This window comes from Tachyglossus aculeatus, chromosome 21 (assembly GCF_015852505.1).
Source record: "Tachyglossus aculeatus isolate mTacAcu1 chromosome 21, mTacAcu1.pri, whole genome shotgun sequence".
Taxonomy (NCBI): domain Eukaryota; kingdom Metazoa; phylum Chordata; class Mammalia; order Monotremata; family Tachyglossidae; genus Tachyglossus; species Tachyglossus aculeatus.
The window spans coordinates 58038229-58057699 of NC_052086.1; the positions used below are offsets into that span (position 1 = coordinate 58038229).

A 19471-nucleotide genomic window follows, 5' to 3' on the forward strand; every position below is an offset into this window, starting at 1 on the left:
TGCCTCTATCCAGGGCTGGGGCAGGTGGTATCGGAGACAGCGGCTGCCCTGGGAGACAGTCTGGCACAACTGAGCAGGCAGACATTATGGCTGGAGGGTGCGGTGAATGGCAGACAGACCTTGGGCAGGAGAATGGAGCTGGCATCTCCAGAGTGGTTGCCAAGGGGGCAGGCTAAGGAGCTAGAGTTGGATGGCACTGCCATAAAGAAAAGGGCAACAGAGTAATAATTAATAATTGTGGTATTTCTTACGATGTGTCAGGAGCTGTTCTAAGTGCTGGGATTGATGCAAGATAATCAGTTTGGCCACAGTCCTTGACCCACATAGGGCTCACAGTCTTCACCCCCATTTTACAGAAGAGATAACTGAAGCACAGAGTAGTGAAGTGACTTTCCCAGGATCATACAGCAAACAAGTGGCAAAGCCGGGACCAGAACCCAGTTCCTTCCGACTCCCAGGCTCGTGCTATATTCAGTAGGCCATGCTGCTTCTCTAAGTAGAAAGATATGAGACCAGTCCCATTGGCCCTTCTTGGCTGGAGCCGATTGGATAGGGGCTGCCCCCATCAGACGGGGGTGGGAGGAGTGTAGGACTGAATCCCCATTTTAAATCAAGCCCAGCCAAGTTAAGTGATTTGCCCAAGGTCACACAGCAGATGTGGCAGAGCCGGGATTCGAACCCAGGTCCTCTGACTTCCAGACGGGTGTTCTTTCCACTAGGCAAAGCAGCAGCACGGTGTAATGGATAGAGCATGGACTTGAGAGTCAGAACATCATGGGTTCTAATCTCAGCTCCACCACTTGTCTGCCGTGTGACTTGGAGCAAGTCATTTGACTTCTCTGTAGCTCAGTTCCCTCATTTGTAAAATGGGGATTGAGACTGTGAGCTCCACGTGGGACAGGGACTGCGTCCAACCCATACATGTATTCACCTCGGCATTTAGTACAGTGCCCAGTACATCATAAGCGCTTAACAAATGCCATTATTATTATTACTAGGCCATGCCACTTCCAACCTGTGCATTCTCCCACTGTACTTAGTATGGTGTTCTGCATACAATACATGCTTAATAAATACTACTACTACTGTTACTATTTTTACTACTACCGCTACAACTATTTCTTCTACTACTATTACTACTCTTCCTCCTCCTACTCCAGCCCTAGAGGAAGAAGTAGGTTGCTAGAGTACCCTGCCCTCTTGAGAGTCGCGGAAGAAGGACGGTAACATCTCCATCAAGTGGTGCCTTAGAGTGCTGCTCTCAGCTCTGGGTATGTATTGCTGAGCACTGCAGGCAGAAGGCTATGACCACTGTGATTGGGAACAATCAAACAGCATCAAAAAACACGGTCTATGTCTTTGAGGAACCTTAGAGCTATTGTCCACTTTTCTTCCTGAGACAACTGTCCTCAGAGCTGTGTTCCTATAGGTCCAAGCTCCAGGCTGGGGCTTTTGATGGAGAGATGCAACAGTATTTCAGGTGATTCCCTCCCCACCCCTGCCGTCTCCACCCCGAATCTCTCCAGCATCCCACGGGCCTGGGTTCAAGGTTTTAGGGACTAGAGAAGGAGAAGCCATCCAGGGGGTGGCCTCATGGGAGCTCTTTCCCTCTCGCTTCTGGCACCAGGGAAGATTAGTCCTGACTCCCTAGGAGGCTCTGGGATCACCTCTGCTGAGCCAAGGCCATCAATTGCCCTTCCTGCCTACTGAAAGGGACTCTGGGAGAATCAACAAGGGGCTGGAAACAGAGTGGATCCTATGGCTTCCTCCCTGGAGCAGGCACGCACATGCTCCCGCCTCTGTGTGCATGCATCCACTTAGGCAGCGTGAGTGGAAAGAGCACGGGCTTGGGAGTCAGAGGTCGTGGGTTCTAATCCCGGCTCTGTCACTTGTCAGCTGTGTGACGTTCAGCAAGTCACTTCACTTCTCTGGGCCTCAGTTACCTCATCTGTAAAATGGGGATGAAGACTGTGAGCCCCATGTGGGACAACCTGATAACCTTGTATCTCCCCCGGCACTTAGAACATTGCTTGGCACATAGTAAGCACTTAACAAATACCATCATTATGTTAGGCAGTGCTGGTACTACAGTCTGGAGCAGGGGTGCAGCTTAAGTAAAGGAGATAGGACAGAGAATAAGGGAAGGGAGGATGGAGTGCTGTGGGGATCTCTAACGGGGTGAGCATTACTTGAGGGTAGGGATCGCTAGGTTGGAGAGACACTGGGGGTTCCCCAGAGTAGCCCAGGGGGTGAGGCTGGCTTTCAGGAGGGTGCCACTCATTGCATTGCTCTTAGAAAGAAACAGTGATGGTGTCCACATTCTTTCTGGATTAGGAAAACCAAACTTTATTGGGCGTCAAACACAGAATGGTAAAATGACTACCAGAAACAGACGTGTAAAGGGACAGGGTGAGAGGCCCAGCTCATTGGGAGACACACACTCACAGTGAATTCAGCTCAGCCCATCACGCCTCCCGGGCTTCAGGCTGACAGAGTAGATCGCTGTCTTGGGATCAGAATGGCTCCCTCTTCCCTGCCACCCCCATGTCAGGCTGCTGCAAATCCGTTTCATTTCTCAAGCTCATTCTGAGAGAACAGAAACCACCGCTCAGGTCATTCATTCCCTCTGGAAGAAGGTGAGCTGGAAAAAGCAGGTGTAGGCTAGTCCAACTTGGGAAGGGCAAAGGCCCATTATTGTGAGAATTGGGCTCTAACAAAGGCCAAGTCATGGCCTCAGTGGCTGGAGAGGGGTGGTGGGGGCTGGCACTGGTGGAACAATGGCTTCAGCTGTTCTACGAGGATCCTGGGAATCGCCTTGGCTATCCCAGCACGAGTTCCCTAGCATGGATCACCCCTCATAGGGATCAGGCACCTCACCCTTCACTCATCACCACTAGAGCGGACGAGCCCGCAGTGCATGGATTCCAGTCATAATGCATCTCCCACCCAGGTCTGGACCCAGTTCTCAGGCTGGGAACGATAGGGAGGGGAGGTCTTGGATCATTCAGGGCAGGAAGATTGTCCATTTCAAAGGTGGCCATTCCACAGCAAGATGAACCCTTTTTACCTTAGGCTCAATTACATGAGGCTGGGAGGCAGAAGAGAGGCTGGGGCTAGGGGGAAAACTTTGGTGGTCCTCAGTACCCAGCACTCATAAAGAACCCTTGGTCAGGTGCAAAGGGATATGATCTCAATAGTGCGGATGAGCCGCAGCCATCCTTGGGCATATCTCATCCCACTCCCAGCCACCCCAACCAGCCAGCATGACTGGCCCAATCTTTTGGGCTGTATCCTGATAGCCAGGGCCACCAGGAATCCACCTTTTAAAGAGTCTTATCTACAGGTCAGCATGACCAGAATATCTGCAGAACTGACCCAAAGTCCCTGAATATTGATTCACAGGGAACTCCGGGGCAAGTAAGATATGAGGAAAGGCTTCCTGCTAGCAAGAATGTTTGATGTTAGAATGGGACCCACAGGAAGCATGTGTGAGTGTGTGCATGTGTGTGTGTGTATGTGTTACTGGGGGAGGGTGACAGAGAGGAAAGGGAAGAGGGTTGGGTAGAAGGAAGATTGCCTTGGAGAACTTCAGTCCAAGATAGGTTTAGGCATAGATACCTTTAGGCAGGGGAATGGCCTTTAGCCCAAAGACATGATGGTTCTATAAACAAGATCTAAAGCACAAAGAAGACCAAGTGACAGTGGGAAGAACGAGACTCCTTACCTGCTGAGCAAAATGCACCCAAGATTGGTGTTTCCCCCTGAACCCTTTCTGGCCAAACCCAGGACTGTCCCAAGACTGAAGAAGAAGAGAGATAAACCTCTCCTCTACTGGAAGGGCCCCTGGTGTCAGTTCTAGCCCCTGCAATGAAGTATGGAGAGGAAGGACCAAAGAAGGAACCAATAACAAGCCCCCAGATTCTCCTTATCTTGACCTGCCCATCAGGCCAGACTGAGCTAGTACTGAGCCAAACCCTGGGTTACTGGACATGAAAGGTAGCTCCCTTCACCCTCCCACACCTACCTTTCTGGAAATGAATCTGGACCCATGTCCACGCTTGCCTGGAGATTAAGGACTAGAAGTCCTGTCTAAGCAGGACCATCAAAACTCTTGAGGATTTTGCCCGGCCACCTAAATTCCAAACCCAGTCAGTACCACAGTAATGGTGGCAGCCATTTTCTGCCACAGGAGGAGGAAGCCATACTCATACTCATCAGTGCCATTACTGTGGACATTGCTCCCTCAGGAATGTCCCTGGCAGGGGCTGAGCTTCCCCAAGAGCTGAAGCTGGGATGGAACTTTGTGTTTACAGTCTGGGAGGAATCCCTGACTCATTCTAGACCCAGCAGGGCCAGGGATGGGCAAGGCCCCCGCTCCTCTGCCCTCTGGCTCCCCATGGGAACCAACCCATACTGGGCCATGTTGCCGCTACCATTTCACCCTGGGGCTGCCCCCATCAGAGTGGTGACTTGGGCAGAATCAGTAGTGGTCTCAGAGGCCCTGGCAGACTGGTTGAGTCCCTAGTTCAGGCCTCAAGTGCTTAGTACAGTGCTTTGCACAGAAGAAGCGCTCAGTAAATACTATTGATTGACTGGACTGCACTGAGTCGTATCTCCACTGGGGTCATGGGGTTGTGGTCACCAAGTCAGGGGAGTTCCTCTGCCCCCTTCTCCCTTCTGGCCTCTCTCACTCTTCCCTCAAGTCTCAGGTGGACAGGGAACAGGATCTGGAACCCCGGAGTGTTCTCTCAGCAACCTTTCCTCCACGGTGGTTAGACACAGCAGCTCTTTCCATGTCAGTGACAGCTCAGGAAGACACAATAGTAATAATAATAATCACGGTACTTGTTAAGAGCTTACTATGTGCCAAGCACTGTTCTAAGGTCTGGGGTAGGTACAAGTTAGATTGGACACAGTCCCTGTCCCATATAGGGCTCACACTCTTAATCCCCATTTTACAGAGGAGGGAACTGAGGCCCAGAGAAGTTAAGTGACTTGCCCAAGGTCATACAATAGACATGTGACAGAGGCAGGATTATAACCCACGACCTTCTGACTCCCAGGCCTGTGCTCTATTCACTAGGCCGTGCTGCCTCATCCATCTGTGCGGAGGCTCAGGGGCCGGCGGCTGAGAGCATTCAAAGGCGCATGGGATGAGATATGAAATATTGTTCCAGTATTACAAAATCTGCTACATTTATATTTAAAATAGATGGAGTCTGATATATTTTAAAGATCATAAATTTCCAGCTGCTATAATATTTTCTCTATCTCATATATATTCTCACAGATTTCTTTAATGGTCAAAGTGATACATTTTTATGATGAGACAGACACACACACACACACACACAAATAAAACTCAGTGGCACATGTAGTGTTCCCTGCTGAGGGTACTACTGGATAGGAAAAGGCTGGGAATCCCTGCCCATGCCCACACACAAGGACTCAGGTGGGGAGAGACTGAAACCCAAAGACTGGAGACATTTTCTCCCAGCAACACCAGCTGGTGTCTTTCCCAGGACCAGATAGGCCCGACAGCATGGCTCTAAGGGACAAGCCCACAGACAAATGCAGGCCCTGGTCTCCCATTTCTACTCCCCAGTCATCCCAGCCCCACTGCTCACCTCAAGTCCCAGGGGACGGCTACTGGACCACCATACCAGAACCATAGGCTTGCTGGATGACTGCTCCTGGGAAAGGCTGGATTTTTGCGGGAGGTGGGGAAATGGGCTGAGGCACAAGGCTGGGGCACTTGCAGATTGAGAACAAATGTCATAAAGTCAAGGCCTCTGGGGTAGGGTAACCCAAAAGAAACCCTCCAGTGAGCAGGCGAAGGAGTAAGTTTCAGGACTGAACAAAACTCCAAACTCTTCTGATCACCCCAAACCACCCTGGGCAGAGCTGCTGCAGACCCTGCCCATACTAGGGGAGGGAGAGTGTTGGGAGAATTCCCAGCCTTTCTCCTCATCCCCCTCGCCGGCCTCCAATTCTCACCCTCTTATATCTGCCAGCCTCAGGCCCCCGAGTCGTGCTTTCCACCCCATCTCTGCCCATTCCTCTGTCCTGCCATGCAGACGGGCCCTGGGCACCATCTCCCTTGGTTAATTCCTGCCCACAAGGAAGGGAAGCAATGAGGCTAGCAGTGCACAGAAGCTGTCAGTCAGCTGGGTTCCTGGAACTCTATCCCATACCTCCCTGCCCCTGCTGCCACCCCCAGTTCCATCCCATTTATCAGAAAACGATGCGAGTGCCTCTATCCATGGATCTTTGTGGCTCGGTAAAACTGGCATGGGCCTCAGTGACTAACAAGATCTTCTCTTGTTCAAAACCAAAGCCTGGGCCAGCCCAGTCCCTCGCCTCAGGAGGTTATGCCCCATTTCTCACATTTCCCTCCAGTCCTGGAGGTTCCCTTGCCAGCTGGTTGCCCATGGGCAGCCCAGGCTAAGCTTGGAAAGGCCAGAGAGATGGGGCTCAGGTCATCCTCAGGGACACCAGGGCTGTTCCAACTGAAGACACAAGGAGTGGGATCCAGGTATTCAAAATAGGCCCCCAAAATGCTGCTTTCCATCCAGATTCCCTTCTCCAAAGATCTCTGGGTTCTCTGCCTGCAGGTAGTTTCGTACTGCCCTTTCTGTGCCATACCCAGGCAGCAGTCAGTGTTCAGCTCATTACATGGCTCTGGGATCCTTTGAGGTATCTTAACTCCCACTTCTAGCCAGGCATGGCCCCTGCCCCCATTCCAAAGGGACCCTGAAAGGTCACCGAGTCAAAATCAAAGATGCCGAGATGAGACAGGAAAGCAAAAGAAAAGGGAAATCCAAGGTGGCTCTTAACAGGTTCATGAAGGGTGGAGGGAAGGCCAATCTCTTCCTGCCATCCTCATTTTTCACTGTCCAGGATGGTTGATTACCAGGAATTATATTTCTCCCACCAGAGTTACCTAGCCAACAGATGGAAGTGGAGCAAAGGTAGTGGAGAGAGTCCATCCATCAACCCAAATATCTTTCTTGTGGGGACCAGGGAGAGATTGGAGACAACACGCAAAGGGTAGTGAACCTGCCTCGGTCCAGTCTCCCCGTCTTGAGCATCCAGCAGCTGTTGTGGGACCCCTTCCCATCCCAGGCCCCGAGGCCTGCCTGCTCAGTACCCTGCTGTGTAGGAGCCATTGTACGTTTCGGTGTGGAAACAGGTGCTGTGAGAGGTACTGGTCAGGCTGTACGCAAAGTAGGCCACTGCGGAGCCCAGAGTCAGGCCGGTCATGTAGGACACCGTCATGGTGTTGCCTGAAAGAGAGAGGGGGAATGGAGGACTAGACCTTCAATACCCAGACTCCCCCAGTTCTCTAGCCCTGCCAGGCCCTCCAGGGAAGAGGGTGATTCAGTTCTCCCAACCCGCCAGCCCAACAATTTGACAGTAGCCTGCACACATGCTGGCCAAAGGAGCACAAGCCCAGAGCCTGAAAGAAAGAAGGTTGCCCACCGGGAGAAAGAACTCAGGCTGAGGGGAAGTCGGAATGTTCAGCAACATGGAAATATAATTCCTGGGATTGATTCTGTATGTGTCTATTGATGTCTGTTGTGAGGGTGGGGAGGTCTGGGGATGACTGGGGAGGGCTGCGGCTAATAATAAGAATAATGGTATTTATTAAGCTCTTACTATGTGCCTTGACACTGTTCTAAGTGCTGGGGATGACTGGGGAGGACTGAGGTTGATTGGGGAGGGCTGAGGAGGGCTTGGGGAGAGCATAGGGAGGCCTTAGGGAGGGCTGTGGAGGACTAGAAAGGACTAGGAAGGGCTGGGAGATTTAATGAACCCGTACCAACAGGGCAATGGACCCAGCATGAAACTGACTCTTGCCTAAAGAGCAGGGCAGTGTGGGGGCTCAGGGAGACAGCTTATTTCCACCCTCCTTAGTCCTCATGCATCAGTAATAATAACTGTGGCATTTGCTAAGCACTTACTATGTTCCAAGCAGTGCAGTAAGTGCTGGGGTACATACAATACAATCAGATCAGACACTATCTTGTACCCTCCTGGAGCTACCAGTCTAAGAGGAGTTGCCCAATTGATTCATTTAGGCAGGGTTTTAAATACCCGTGTCTGCTTTCCTGGTTGGAGTATAAGCACCTTGCCAACCCAGGACTTCCTGAGTGCCTAGTGCAATGGAACACACCAAGCGAGCACCAAATAAAATCTATTGCTACCGGACCAGTCCCATGAACATCATTTTGTCTGCCCATTGGCCTTGGAGTTCACCCAGGTAGTCGCCTCCTACCTGCCAGCTCTCGCTGCTCCGGGCTCACTTTGCCGGCAGCCAGGATCATGGGCACGCTGCCAAAGTAACCGTTGCTGATGCCCATGAGGAGGGAGAAGATGCAGGGCCAGGCAGGGTGGCTGAACGTGGGTTTCCCATTGGGGTACACACACATGATGAAGAGGGGGATGAAGATCACCCGCAGGCAGGAGTAGATGAGCAGGTGAGTCCCTCGCCAGTCGTAGGGCAAGGCTGCCAGTATCTATAATGCACAAAATCTAGAGCTGAGCCCAAGCCAGAACTGGCTTCCAGGGTTAGTCTGGAGCCACTGGGTGCCTTGCTCTAGATGGGCAAACAGTTCTAAATCATCTCGCTCTAGAACACACCAGGAATGAGAGGCCCAAGGATTGTCCTGCCTACAGCTGAAGGGATGTCTGCCACAAAAACTCAGAGCTTGGACATTCCCAACTTAGGACCGTCCTCTAGCTCACTAGTCCAGAGCCTAGAACCCTTTAATGAATTTTCTGGGGCAGCAGCCAAAAGGAAGGAGGTCTCCACAATCAGAGACGACTTATGTCTCCCGTAGCACTGAATGCTCCCTCACAGGAACTCCAGGACCCTGGTGTTATAATAATAATAATAATAATGGCATTTATTAAGCGCTTACTATGTGCAAAGCGCGTGCTATGTCAGCCCAAGGTGGGCGAGACCCACAGCCACCCCACAGGCAGACCAGGCAACCCTTCACTGAGGCTCAAGCCTCCCCTCCCTTCCCCAGACACGCCCCCCTACCTTGCCCACAAAGTCGGAGAGGTTGAAGATGGCCATGATGAGAATCGGGAGCCACTCCCCAAGGGTGCAGTTCCGGATCTCCGACTCCAGTCCCGGAAAGAGGCACAGGGTGATGAAGTAGGACATCGCAATGGAGAGCATGTAGGCCCAGATCACCCGGGACACCACATAGCGGTGTAACATCATGTCTGTGGGGAACACATGGATCCCCTGTCACCCTTCCTCCTCTTTCCCTGCTCACAGGAAACTGGAGCCCACAGGGATAGTAATGCTGGGACCCCCTTTTGCATCAAGCTGAATGGCAGAAGCACGGTTGGCATCTGCAGGGGAAACCAAGTGGAGCTGTCAAGTGTGATCTGGGAATATCCCAAGTCATGATCTTACCTGTCCTTCCCTACTCCCCGCCCCTCTTGAACCCATCTGGTGGGATCAGAAAAGCTCAGATGGGGCAAAAGGCCCTTCCCTCCCAGCGTCCCCCACGACAAGGAGCAGAGTCGAAGACCTGCCCCTTCACCACTGTGCCTCCTCTGACCTCCCCAGCCCCTCAGTGGGGGAAACGAGACTCAGTTCACCGGCTGGGAACTCCCCAGTGCAAAGAGCCACTTGACCTCAAGGTCTACCCTTTCCCTACCTCGGAAGCTGGGCCAGCTCCTTTTGATTTTTGGCCGTGGGACGTCAAACCTCATGTAAGTGCCGCTGCCGGCCAGCTCAGCTTCAGGCCCCAGGCTGCCCGGGGGAGAGCCACCCTGGGCTTGAGGCCGGTTCTCCTGCAGAAGCCACCAGAGGGAAAGAGCCAACATCAGCTTGGGGAGGGAACCTGGACCCCCTGTTCAACACAGACTCACCATCCAAGGAGCAGGGGAACTTGGGGGCCTTACATCCTTGTGTCTCACAGATCTTATTTCCTGGCAGGACTGGCTAGGAGGGGAGAGAGGAGGCAGCTGGCCCAGCAGGCTTTGGACACTGTTTCCTTTCCAGGAGCCATGAAGGAGTCTGATAATAATCATTATAATAATTGCTAAGTGCTTACTATGTGTCGAGCACTGTACTAAGTGCTGGGGTGGATACAAAGATAATCAAGTCCTGCATAGGGCTCACAATTTTAGTAGGAGGGAGAACAGGTATTGATTCCCCATTTTGCCGATGAGGGAACTGTGGCATAGAGAAGTTAAGTGACTTGGCCAAGGTCACACTGCAGACGAGTGGCAGAATGGGAATCAGAACGCAGGTTCTCTGACTCAGTCTGTCAATCATATTTATTGAGCCCTTACTGTGTGCAGAGCACTATAATAAGCGTTTGGGAGAGTACAATATAGCAATGCACAGACTCCCAGACTCATACTCTTCCCACTGGATGATGCTGCACCTGATCCCATAACACCCAGACTTCTGTGTTTGGAGTGGTAGGTCTAGACTAGGACTAAGCTGTGGTGTAGAGAGGGCGTTTAGGGGCCTGGGCCAGTCCAAGCCAGGGATATCCTAGGACCATACTAATCCAAACCCACAGGATTGGGGAATCTAAACTGTAAGCTCATTCTGGGCAGGGATCGTGTCTGTTTTCTGTTATATTGTCTGTATATTGTTACATTGTAGCATATTGTATATAATATATTGTTATATTGTATTATATTGTTATACTGTACTCTCCCAAATGCTTAGTACAGTGCTCTGCACACAGTAAGCGCTAAAGCATGCGCCTGGGAGTCAGAAGTTCATGGGTTCTAATACCGGCTCCACCACTTGTTTGCTGTGTGATCTTGGGCAAGTCACCTCACTTCTCTGGGCCTCAGTTACCTCATCTGGAAAATGGGGATTGAGACTCTGAGCCCCACGTGGGACAGGGACTGCATCTAACCCGATTTGCTTGTCTCCACCCCAGCTCTTAGTACAGGGCCTGGCACATAGTTAGGGCTTAACAAATACCACAGTTATTATTATTACTACGACTGAATGAATGAATCAGGGATCTGCAGCCCCAAGGTGTTCAGATGGGCCCAGCTAATCCACAGGAAAGGGGAAAGCAAGTCTCTGGCATATTGCGTTCACAGTTTCCATCTCTCCATGCCCCCAAGTGAGGCCGATACAATTCAGCTTGTGTTAGAAGGGTGATGCTTTAATTCCCTTAACAGATATATGAACCTCTGGAGGTACTTTGAAACCCAGAAGGGGACAGATGATGGGAACTCTGAGGGAGCCAGAAAGCAGCAGCAGCGGCAGCACAGAGTAGGTTGAAAGAGGCTATTAGAGTTTTGACGCTTAGTGGAGCTGTTTTCTTCTGTCACCTACCCCGGCTGTTGTGACTTTCTGCTCCACCAGAAGGATGGCTCAGTACTGCTCTAGAGAGCATTTCTGATTGAGTGTGTTGGTGGAGATGGGAACACTGGGTGTTTAAGAAGGGTGGAGAGGCTGGGTAGGTGGGAAGCCTGGAGGAGAGAGTGAGGGCTTGTAAGGGAGTGGTATGCAATGGAGGTGGGCACTTCAGGTAAAACTTTGTGTCGACAGGTCCTCAGTTTCTGAAAAAAACTTTGAAACCCTGTCTTACAGGACCCTCATCACAAACCTAGATTGTTGGGCACCCAAGATGGGCGAAGTACCACTAGATGGCGCCCATGCCTAAATAACGGTTGTGTGAAGCCATTACCTGTTAATGAGGGTACGGCTGTGGCTGGGTGAGGGCCGAACCTCCGTTATTATCACTATTGTTAATCGTATTTACTGAGCGCTGTGTGCAAAGCACTGTACTAAGCGCTTGGGAGAGTACTGTTACCAAGCAAACATTCCACCTTCTCAGTTAATGGTGCTCTGATATCCACCCACCAGGGTCCCTTCCCCTATTTTCCCCAACCCAGAGTTACAACTCTACCCTACATCCACCTGCATCTAGATTCCCCTTGCTTCCAACCTATCAGAGAAAAAGATCTGACTAGCTTCCAGGCTTAGCTGCTCGGATACTCTGAGGAAATTGAAGCCAATCTTGGGGTGGTGGGGGGCGTTGCCTAGCCACACTGCTCTTTCCCACTTCCTATCCATCAGTTCCCCAAGAAATTGGCACTGGGATTCCTGGGGAAACCGAATATTCTCATAAGTAGGGAATCCAGTTCTCCCAGTACCTAAGTTTACTTACTCTCTGATAACACACTGTTTTGAGGGAGGTGCAGTAACCATTTCAGATCATTAAGGGGCCGTTTTTGTTTTTTTTGTATGATATTCATTAAGCCCTTACTATGTGCCAGGTACTTTGCTAAGAGCTAGGGTAGACACGAGGTAGACATGTTGGACATAGTCCATGTCTTACATGGGGCTAACCAGGGCATTCTTTGCTCCTTGAGAAGGGGTATAGCTTAGTGGAAAGAGCACAGGCTTGGGAGTTGGAGGATGTGGGTTCTAATTCCACCTCTGCCACCTGTCAGCTGGGTGACCTTGGGCAAGCCACTTAACTTCTCTGTGCCTCAGCTACCTCATCTGTAAAATGGGGATTAAGACTGTGAGCCCCGTTTGGGACAACCTGCTTACCTTGTAACTACCCCCAGCATTTAGAACAGTGCTTGGCACATAACAAATATCATAATAATTATTATTATTGCATTCAGAATACCAATAATGTGGTATTTGCTAGACCCTTACTAGGTGCCAAGCATTGGACTAAGTCTTGGGGTAGACACAAGGTAATCAGGATGGGCTTGGTCCTTATCTGCCATGGGGCTCGCTCCTCATTTAGCGGGGAGGGAAAGTATCCTCTGCATTGCATGTTCAGTGCTCCAGTGGGGAGCACGACTGAAAAGAACAAGGGAGTACAAGGTAGCGGTGCTGCAAAAGCCACTAGCACTGTAATCAATTCCTCTGCACCGGTTCTCTGTTCTGAAGACTCAAGTCTGAGGCTCATCTGCCATTCTGGATGGGTGATTACTGTCATCACCATTACCAGTACACTAATGGTCCTCTAGTGGTCTGAAAGCTAATGGGTCTCCTAAGATACTTAATACAGCAGGGGTTAACTTGAGGCACTGGGAAAATTGGGCAAGACATAGCAATAACTTGTACGGGATTTCTTTCTTTGGAGATGTCAAAGCACATTTACAGGTCAGCTCCTGTACTTGCAGAATAGAATCCTGCAGGTTGAAGGACCCTTGAAAGAGGTCCAATGGTCCAGCTTCCTGCCTTCAGGACGTTAACCAAGTTTTAAAGATCTCTGAGGATGGAGGTTCCACAGTGTCTCTCAGTTCCTGCGTTTACCTCCTAGACAGGAAGAAGTTCTCCCTCAAAGAGACCTCTCTCTTGGACAAAGATCTCAAGAGAGGGCAGGAGTGGGGAGGTGGGGAAATTGAGGCTGAGGAAGTGACTTGCCCTCCAGGTCATCCAGTCAGGTCAGCCAGCCAGCTGAGCTGGAGAGAGAACCCAGGCCCCCTGGCTTCCAGTCCTGGCTTCAGCAGCCCCCAGCTGGGGGAGCAGAAAAAGCAGGAGAGAAAACTTACAAATCTTACTTCCTCTGCAATGACGTCATGGTGCACACGGTAGCCAGAGCCAGGGCCCAGGGTGCCCTTCTCCTCAGGAGCACACTCCTGGGAGCGGGCAGTGTAGTAGCGGACGAAGCGGGTGCGCCTCACCAGCAGGTGCAAGATCAGACACATGAGCTCCATTCCGATGGAGATGAAGAAGAAGATGATGGTGTTCTCCTTCTCGTCTGACAGCAGCAGCTTGGTGAAGATGCGACTGAGGGAGATTATCACACCAGCGGTGCCTGGATGGAACAAGAGGCTTGAGAGGTCAGATCCTGGGGAGCTGGGGGCCGAGGGGAAAGAGGACAGGGGGACAGCAGGGCGGTTGTCCTCCCCCATCCAGGATCCAGGGCATTCCAGGGGTGGAAATTTGCCATCTTTTCAACACATGGACGATTCTCACCACTGGAGAATCTAATTTTGGGCTGTGTCTCACTGAAGGCACTGGATTGTGCCTAACTCAGAGACAATGCAGCAAACCAGCTGGTTCTGGCTTCTTCCTCCTCCGTATCCTCCCCACATCCCTTCCCCCACCACTTAGCAGTTTTCTGCCTCAGGCCCTCTACTGACTAACAACATGGCCTAGTGGAAAGAGCACCAGCCTAGGAGTCAGAAGACTTGGGTTCTAAACCTGTCTGATCTTGGGCAATCACTTAACTTCTCTGTGCTTCAGTTTCCTCATCTTAAAATGGGGGAGAAAAAAAAAACAGTTCTCCCTTCCCCTGAGAATGGGAACCCCAAACGGGACAAGGATTGTGTCTGACCTGATTGTCTTGTATCTACCCCAGCACTTAGTACAGTGCTTGACACATAGTAAATGCTCTACAAACAGCACAATAATAATAATTATTATTATTAGGTTGACCCTGACACCCAAGCCTCATTCCCTGTTCAATTCCAGCTCCTCCTGATGCTCCCTCGATGTGGGGGACACAGGACAACCAGAGAAAACATTAGAAGGGCTTGGAAGGAGGCAGAGAGAGCTGACTGTGTGGGGAGATGAATGCGAGCAAGATGGACAGGACTCCTGCAGTAGCCAGGTATCAGACACTGGATTAATCTTCCTACTGGCCAGGAGACTCCCTGCAGCCAATGCTCTCCATCATCACCACCCTGACCACCCTCTGTCCACCCTAGGACTGCCAGGATTCCTGAAATTGACTAGCAGAGTCTCCTCAGACCCTGGACATTCCCTCTGGTTACCTCCAAACACCCCCTTCACATGTCTGCATCCTTCCCCCATAATAATTTCCTGGTCGGCCAATAGTCCAGTGTTTAGAATTCACCCATCCTTTCAGTCTGGGGCCTGGCTAGTTTGGGAGTCTGGGGCATGGTCAGCTAGACACAGATACTCACTCTCTCCTGTCATCACCCCCTGTGTGTACCTCTTGGGCAGCATCCCCGTGTAGCCATAGAAACTGGATTGCTGCACTTAAAGAGAGAGAAGCAGACAACAGAGAAACAAAGAGACAAATTATGGCTTTCCCCCTGGGATCCCACGATGCAGCTCACTTGGGACAGAGTCCGTGACCCTTGGCACCTTGCAGTGGACATTGCAGCCCTTTGTGGACAGTGGGCATGCCCTCCCCCTCCCAGTCTCCAGGTCAAACGACCAAGTCAGGGCCCTACTGACCTTGCTCTGACCAAGCCCACAGCAGTGAGCAAAACAGGATCCAAGGGCCACCAGAAAAATACGTGGGACTCTCGGTTCTGAAACCTCCCCAATCGCCACCTCCTTCTCCTTCTCCCTCACCAGTGCTTGTGGATTTCACTGGGTCCCTTGCTCGGGACTCCAAGCTGAGGGTCTACTGGGAGGGAGGGAGGAAAGGAGGAGGAGAGGAAGGGAGGGAGGATGGGAGAAGAGGAGGGAGGGAGAAGGAGCAAGGTGGCAGAAATCACTCCTGGAATCCATATGTGCCATAGTGATTCCCAGCCGGCTGCACTAACCCACCTCATAAAGTCGCCATAAAACAGCTCATAAACATCCCTGGGTCCTTAGTGACGATTAGCTCGAGGAGCTGGAGTTTTAGTGGGTGCAAAACTTGACTGGATTAAAGAAAGCAGATGGGGCTTCGCCTGTTATGACCAGGTCCCACTACCCAAGGACTGAGAGCAATGCTCTATCCCTGGGGGGATGTCTCCAAAAGAGCCCCCAGGTCCTCCTGCCTGACACTCTCCAGGAAAAGAAATTCAGAGAGTAAAATTTAAGCTGAAACCTTACAGCTAACCTTAAAAAATCCCACATCAGCCTGGATGAGAGGGTTGGGGGTGAGGGGGCATGAGCTACATACACTTCCTGGTGGTCTCTGTCCAACATCTTGGATTAAACGCTGCTAGAGGGCCAAACTGCTGGGTACTCACTCTGCACAGTGGCTTGCACAGTGAGGAAACCCAGTGCAGAGCCTGGTTTACAAAGCTCTCAACAAATTAGATAACTTGGTGATTTCATCTTGCATTCCTTGGCTTTATTGTTGACTCATCTCTCTCTTTCAACTCACATAATAATCAGTTCAGAACCGGATGTGAGTGCACAGACCCATTCCTTTAGAACAAAGGGACAAGCAATATTTTAGCCAATGCCATGAAGAGTATTTATTCCCAGGTCTCCTGCCCCTCCACTAGACTGGAAGCTCTTTGAGTACACGGATCTGGTCTACCGTTGTAATGTATCTTCTCAAGTGCTTAGTATACTGTTCTACACACCATAAGTGCTCAATTAATACCCACCAATTGGCTGACTGATTACAGTGTGGGAATTGTGTTCTTGCAGAACCCCATAATAAGGAAAACTCACATGGTACTACTCACCGTGTCAAATGCCACACACGCGTACATGTACCGTTTCCTCTGACACTGTGGCATGCTGAATCCATACAGATTCATGCTGTCGGATGAATGTTTCCTAATTCCCTATTTTCATTCCATACACGAGCCCTGACGGAAGTGAGTGTGCATGTTGCAATGTCACAGAATGGAAAAGGAATATTATCTGGTAGATGGGAGGTCTGACCGAGCTCAGGGAGAAGGAGGGAAGAGAGAAAACCTGTTCGGATCATGAGGGCTGGAGAAGGACCAAAGAGAATCAAGGGGAGGTCCCCACTTCCCCTCTGCAGAGCCAACAGTCACCTACCTGTGCAACCAAAGGCCACAGTGCCCACTGCAGCCAGGTTGATGGCATAAGCCTGCCTTTGGGAGAAGAGTTGCAGCCAGACGTCACAGATGCTAACAAACAGGAGGGGTCCCAGAGCAAAGAGGTAACCTGCAGCCAAGGAGACATTTTAGTACTTCAGGGAAGCAGCATGGCCTAACGGTTCGAACACAGGCCTGGGCGTCAGAAGGACCCGGGTTCTAATCCCAGCTCCTCCACTTGTCCGCTGTGTGACCTTGGGCAAGTCATCACATCTCTGTGCCTCATTTATTTACCTCTCTGTAAAATGGGGATAAAGACTGTGAGCTCCAACTTGGATCCAACTTGACTAGCTTGAATCTATCCCAGGGCTTAGAAAAGTGTATGATACTTAGAGCTCAACAAATGCCATTATTATTATTATTACTATTATTATTTGTGAGGGACAGGGACGGTTGCCTCCGAGTTCTGAAGGCCAGGAGTGGGAGGTTGACCAATCAACTCAGACCAGTACCAGAAGATCAGGGAAGCCCCAGCATTCTGGCAGACCTGAGGCGATGGCTCTTGACAGCAGTAGAGGAACAGTCTTCCTGGGGCCCCAGGGCAAAGCTCTGGCTCTGGGGTCCTTCCCTTCTGGCTGCCATAGTGCCATGAATAGAAGAGAGGAGTTGGGGCAGTTTTGTGGGTGAAGTTGATAATCATACATCTGCTTTGTGACCTTGAGCAAGTCACTTAACTTAATTATGCCTCAGTTACTTCATCTCTAAAATGGGGATTTAGAATGTGAACCCCATGTGGGACAGGTGCCAAGCCCAACCTGATTGCCTTGCATCTATTCCCAGTGCTTAGAGAACTGCTTGACACCTAGAAGTGCTTAACAAATACCACAATTATTATTATTATTACAACTCCGGTCTCAGCTCTGCGACATTGCCAAGATCCGCCCTTTCCTCTCCATCCAAACCGTTACCCTGCTCGTTCAAGCTCTCATCCTATCTCGTCTGGACTACTGTATCAGCCTTCTCTCTGATCTCCCATCCTCATGTCTCTGCCCACTTCAATCCATACTTCATGCTGCTGCCCGGATTGTCTTTGTCCAGAAACGCTCTGGGCATGTTACTCCCCTCCTCAAAACTCTCCAGTGCCTACCAATCAATCTGCACATCAGGCAGAAACTCCTCACCCTCGGCTTCAAGGCTCTCCATCACCTCGCCCCCTCCTACCTCACCTCCCTTTTCTCCTTCTACAGCCCACCCCGCACCCTCCGCTCCTCTGCCGCTAATCTCCTCACCGTACCTCATTCTCGCCTGTCTTGCCATCGACCCCCGGCCCACGTCATCCCCCGGGCCTGGAATGCCCTCCCTCTGCCCATCCACCAAGCTAGCTCTCTTCTTCCCTTCAAGGCCCTACTGAGAGCTCACCTCCTCCAGGAGGTCGTCCCAGACTGAGCCCCTTCCTTCCTCTCCCCCTCGTCCCCCTCTCCATCCCCCCATCTTACCTCCCTCCCTTCCCCACAGCACCTGTATATATGTATATATGTTTGTACATATTTATTTCTCTATTTATTTATTTATTTATTTATTTTACTTGTACATATCTATTCTATTTATTTTATTTTGTTAGTATGTTTGGTTTTGTTCTCTGTCTCCCCCTTCAAGACTGTGAGCCCACTGTTGGGTAGGGACTGTCTCTATATGTTGCCAACTTGTACTTCCCAAGCGCTTAGTACAGTGCTCTGCACACAGTAAGCACTCAATAAATACAATTGATTGATTGAGAGAGGTACTTACCCACAGTGATCCTGGTGTGTAGGCTCAACATCTCCACCAGGACATTGTTCAGGATGACAGCAGCCAAGGCTACCAGGATGTAGGTCAGGCTCATGTCAAACACAATGGAGGTCCCTGTAGGAGCATGAGAGGGTGGTCACGGCAAAGGCCCCCCAGAGTAGCCCCAGCCTGGGCTCTGTTTATTTTAGGGGGAGGCAGTAGATAGAAGTAAGTCTTCAGTACTGGTGAATGGGCCTTGCTCATAGAACCGACCTCGATTTCTGGATTTATGGCTTCTTTTTGTTCACCGCCCATTTTCTCGTTTGGTTCTGAGTCCATTACCTTGTTTGCCTTAGCCAGGAGCCTGTGCCCTCTAGGAAATAAGTAGAACTGGGCCCGCATAATGGGCCCAAAATGGAAGCCCAGCCCCATGTGGTAATATTATCACCATTTCCAAGACACCATTTTAAGGCTTCCTGCATTGAGATGCCATGCTGGGGGTTCAGAAAAGCACGTTTAGCAGACACAGATCCTGCCTGCTGGGAGATTACGATCTCGGATGGGCAATGAGGAACATTTGCACAGAGATACACAGATACCAGCCTGCGGCCACACCTAGTGCTGAGGGGCACGGAGAAGATGGAGACCAGCCTTTCTGCCAACTGGTTAGGACTTACCTGGATATTTATGATGCAGATAATCCACATCAGTGATGAAGCTGTTGTATGGCAATAGGAAGCCCACGCCAGCCAGAAGCATGGCAAAATAAATCCCGTGGTACTGATCGCCTGGCTCTGGGTCCTCAGCCACTAAAGTCCCAAACACAAGACAGAGAGAACAAGAGTTACACACACACGCTCACACACACATGAAAAGGAACTGGGTAAAAGCTCGCTGGAAATTCTGGTGTCCCAAATATTTGTCTGTTGATTGTAATAAATTTATCAATTGATCAGCACTTAGAACAGTGCTTTGCACAAAGTAAGCGCTTAATAAATGCCATTATTATTATTATCATCATCAATCAATG

The 19471-nt window shown here is 50.7% G+C and overlaps 1 protein-coding gene across 3 annotated transcripts in view; it reads right to left on the bottom strand.

Moving 5' to 3' along the window:
* Positions 1-5034: 5034 nt before the first annotated feature.
* SLC29A4 (solute carrier family 29 member 4) overlaps positions 5035-19471 on the bottom strand; it is a 32525-nt gene continuing 18088 nt past the window's right edge. For 2 of the 3 annotated variants that reach the window (XM_038762941.1, XM_038762942.1), the window contains exons 3-11: positions 19119-19250; positions 18463-18576; positions 16676-16804; positions 14902-14976; positions 13522-13787; positions 9681-9816; positions 9050-9237; positions 8279-8519; positions 5035-7286 (exon numbers count right to left, since the gene is read on the bottom strand). In XM_038762941.1, the coding sequence (XP_038618869.1) occupies positions 7144-7286; positions 8279-8519; positions 9050-9237; positions 9681-9816; positions 13522-13787; positions 14902-14976; positions 16676-16804; positions 18463-18576; positions 19119-19250 (1424 nt within the window). In that variant the 3' untranslated portion in view covers positions 5035-7143. The remainder of the gene's footprint in view (positions 7287-8278; positions 8520-9049; positions 9238-9680; positions 9817-13521; positions 13788-14901; positions 14977-16675; positions 16805-18462; positions 18577-19118; positions 19251-19471) is intronic. The other variant, XM_038762943.1, reaches the window with a different exon arrangement.